The following is a 2,756-nucleotide window of genomic DNA, read 5'->3' on the forward strand; positions in this document are numbered from 1 at the left end:
GGGTTCCTCCCAGCCAGCTCTCTGCGTACTTCCCTCTCCATCCCGAGCTTAGAGAGCTGGTGGCCCAGCCTCGTCCTACGCCACCGTTCTCGGCACTCCTCGAGGCACCGCAGAAGGCACTGAACGGAAAGCGCCCGGGGAGCAACCCTTCCAATTCCTTGCGTTCCGGGCTCGGCCAGTGTGCTAGTGGCGGCCCAGCGAGCTCCCGCCCACTGATTCCCGACCCGAGAGATCGAGGAGCCTTCCTCGCTTCTCACCTCTTGCCAATTCATCTTTCTGTGCGCGGTGGGGAAGGGGGCGGTGACGGGGGATGCCTTCCAGCCCCCACTTCCCGGAGGGGGGGGAGATCGGATTCAGCGCGCGCAGAAAGCAGCCTCTGCTCCCCTTCGCCCCAGCGCTCCGAATCTGCCCCGGCAGCTGCCGCAGCTGCTGCTGCCGCCCGGGCTGCCTGGGGGGGCGACTGCGCGTCACCTAGACTGAGAAGCGCTGGGGATTTAAATGCCACTGAAATGGTGATCCATCACCGCAGGAGCCAGCAAACTTTCGCAGCAAGCTCCGCCATTGGTTGATATAGTCACGTGCCCCTCCCCTAGCGCCCTCCGCCCTCCCGCCCCCCCTCTAGCGCACTGTACATTCATATCATTTTTCTTCTCCGGCCCCATGGAGGAAGTGAGAAAGTTGGCACGGTCACCCAGGGCTTCGCAGGACCCGGTCACTCAGTGACAGATGGACAATGCAAGAATGAGCTCCTTCCTGGAATACCCCATCCTCAGCGGTGGCGACTCGGGGACCTGCTCAGCGCGAGCCTACCCCTCCGACCATGGAATTACAACTTTCCAGTCGTGCGCGGTCAGTGCCAACAGCTGTGGCGGCGACGACCGCTTCCTAGTGGGCAGGGGGGTGCAGATCAGCCCGCCCCACCACCACCACCATCACCACCCCCAGCCGGCCACCTACCAGACTGCTGGGAACCTGGGGGTATCCTACTCCCACTCGAGTTGTGGTCCAAGCTACGGCGCGCAGAACTTCGGCGCGCCTTACAGCCCCTACGCGTTAAATCAGGAAGCAGAAGTAAGTGGTGGGTACCCCTCGTGCGCTCCCGCTGTTTACTCTGGAAATCTCTCATCTCCCATGGTCCAGCATCACCACCACCCCGAGGGTTATGCCGGGGGCGCGGTGGGCTCGCCTCAGTACATTCACCACTCATATGGACAAGAGCACCAGAGCCTGGCCCTGGCCACGTATAATAACTCCTTGTCCCCTCTCCACGCCAGCCACCAAGAAGCCTGTCGCTCCCCTGCATCAGAGACATCTTCTCCAGCACAGACCTTTGACTGGATGAAAGTCAAAAGAAACCCTCCCAAAACAGGTCAGTCTTGCCATTCCATGAAAGCTCCTTGATGATTTTGAAAGGAGCTGGTATGCTTAGTTTCCAAGGAAAATTAATCATGTTTTTTTTTTAAAGTTCTTGCTTCCCACCTGTGTTGTAGGGTGTGGGGTGGTTTACCCAGGTGCGTTGGGGCAAAGGAGCATCTGGGACTGCTGTATTTCCAAAGGGGCTGGGTTTTAGAGGTTTGGGAAGTAGGAAGTGGGAAGTGGGTAGGTGTGTGTGTGTGTGTGGGGGCGTCCTGTTAATATCTCCAGGCTCCATTAATCACGGTCTGACCATGCTAATGGTTGATTTCAGATTAACACTTTACACCTCATCACTCACCCTCCCAAGCCCAGTTTATGTTCAGAAATTCTTGATTCCTCTTTACCCGAAGGTTGCTCTGAAGCGTGTACGGAATCTCATATCGATTATAAAAATTTTTACCTTTTCCTCTCATCGCTTCCCACCTTGCCCCCAGGGAAAGTCGGAGAGTATGGCTACGTGGGTCAACCCAATGCAGTGCGTACCAACTTCACTACTAAACAGCTCACAGAGCTGGAGAAGGAGTTTCACTTCAACAAGTACTTGACGCGTGCCCGCAGGGTGGAGATTGCCGCATCCCTGCAGCTCAATGAGACCCAGGTGAAGATCTGGTTCCAGAACCGCCGAATGAAGCAGAAGAAACGAGAGAAGGAGGGCCTCTTGCCCATCTCTCCAGCCACTCCGACGGGAAGCGAGGAGAAGGCCGAGGAATCCTCAGAGAAGTCCAGCTCCTCACCCTGCGTTCCTTCCCCGGGGTCTTCTACCTCAGACACTCTACCTACCTCCCACTGAGGCCGCCCCGGCCCCACTCTGCAGCCCAGGCTACTCCTCCGGCTGGGACTTCTTACCCAACGCACATTCTTAGCTTATCTTCCTCTCCATTTACAATCTTTCTCTTCCTTTCTGATCCTATCTGGGGAACTCCTGGCCAGGATAATGGGTTTCCAGAGAATTCTGGATTAGAAACTTGATGAGGGGGGAGGGGGGTGTTAGCTCCGTAGCGCAGATTGAGGGCCAGCATCAATTTTCCAATGGCACCTAACACCCCTACTTTTAGGAGATTTCGACAGAACCTACTGTTCCTTTCAGATGCCCTTTGGAAAATAGTTTCCTCTGCCAGCCGAAACATGTCAGAGCGAGGCCTCTCATCTTTTATCTATCTGTATATTCACAGTTCTCCCCTACTTTGCCCTTAAAGTAGGCTAGAGAGAGAGAGAAGAGGGTCCAGGAGCTCATGAAGAACAGATACACCATGAGAGTGTTTACACAATTAATTCATCCCTTAATTTAATTCAATTTTATGTGTGTGAGTTTGCTGGTTGTAAATGCTTTGTCCTGAAAG

At 55.2% G+C, this 2,756-nt stretch overlaps 1 protein-coding gene across 2 annotated transcripts; it reads left to right on the forward strand.

Moving 5' to 3' along the window:
* Positions 1-726: 726 nt before the first annotated feature.
* HOXA1 (homeobox A1) lies at positions 727-2,206 on the forward strand (the record flags this gene model as incomplete). Of its 2 annotated transcripts, none has more annotated exons than XM_082662374.1 (2): positions 727-1,369; positions 1,851-2,206. In XM_082662374.1, the coding sequence occupies 2 exons, from the start codon at positions 727-729 to the stop codon at positions 2,204-2,206; spliced, it is 999 nt and encodes a 332-aa protein (XP_082518500.1). The 2 variants fall into 2 exon arrangements, with proteins under 2 accessions (XP_082518500.1, XP_082518501.1); XM_082662375.1 differs by lacking the exon at positions 1,851-2,206 and having other exon boundaries at positions 727-1,071; positions 1,275-1,334.
* Between the last annotated feature and the right edge of the window lie 550 nt (positions 2,207-2,756).

Source organism: Grampus griseus, assembly GCF_964374135.1.
Source record: "Grampus griseus genome assembly, chromosome: 9".
In the NCBI taxonomy this organism is placed as follows: Eukaryota; Metazoa; Chordata; class Mammalia; order Artiodactyla; family Delphinidae; genus Grampus; species Grampus griseus.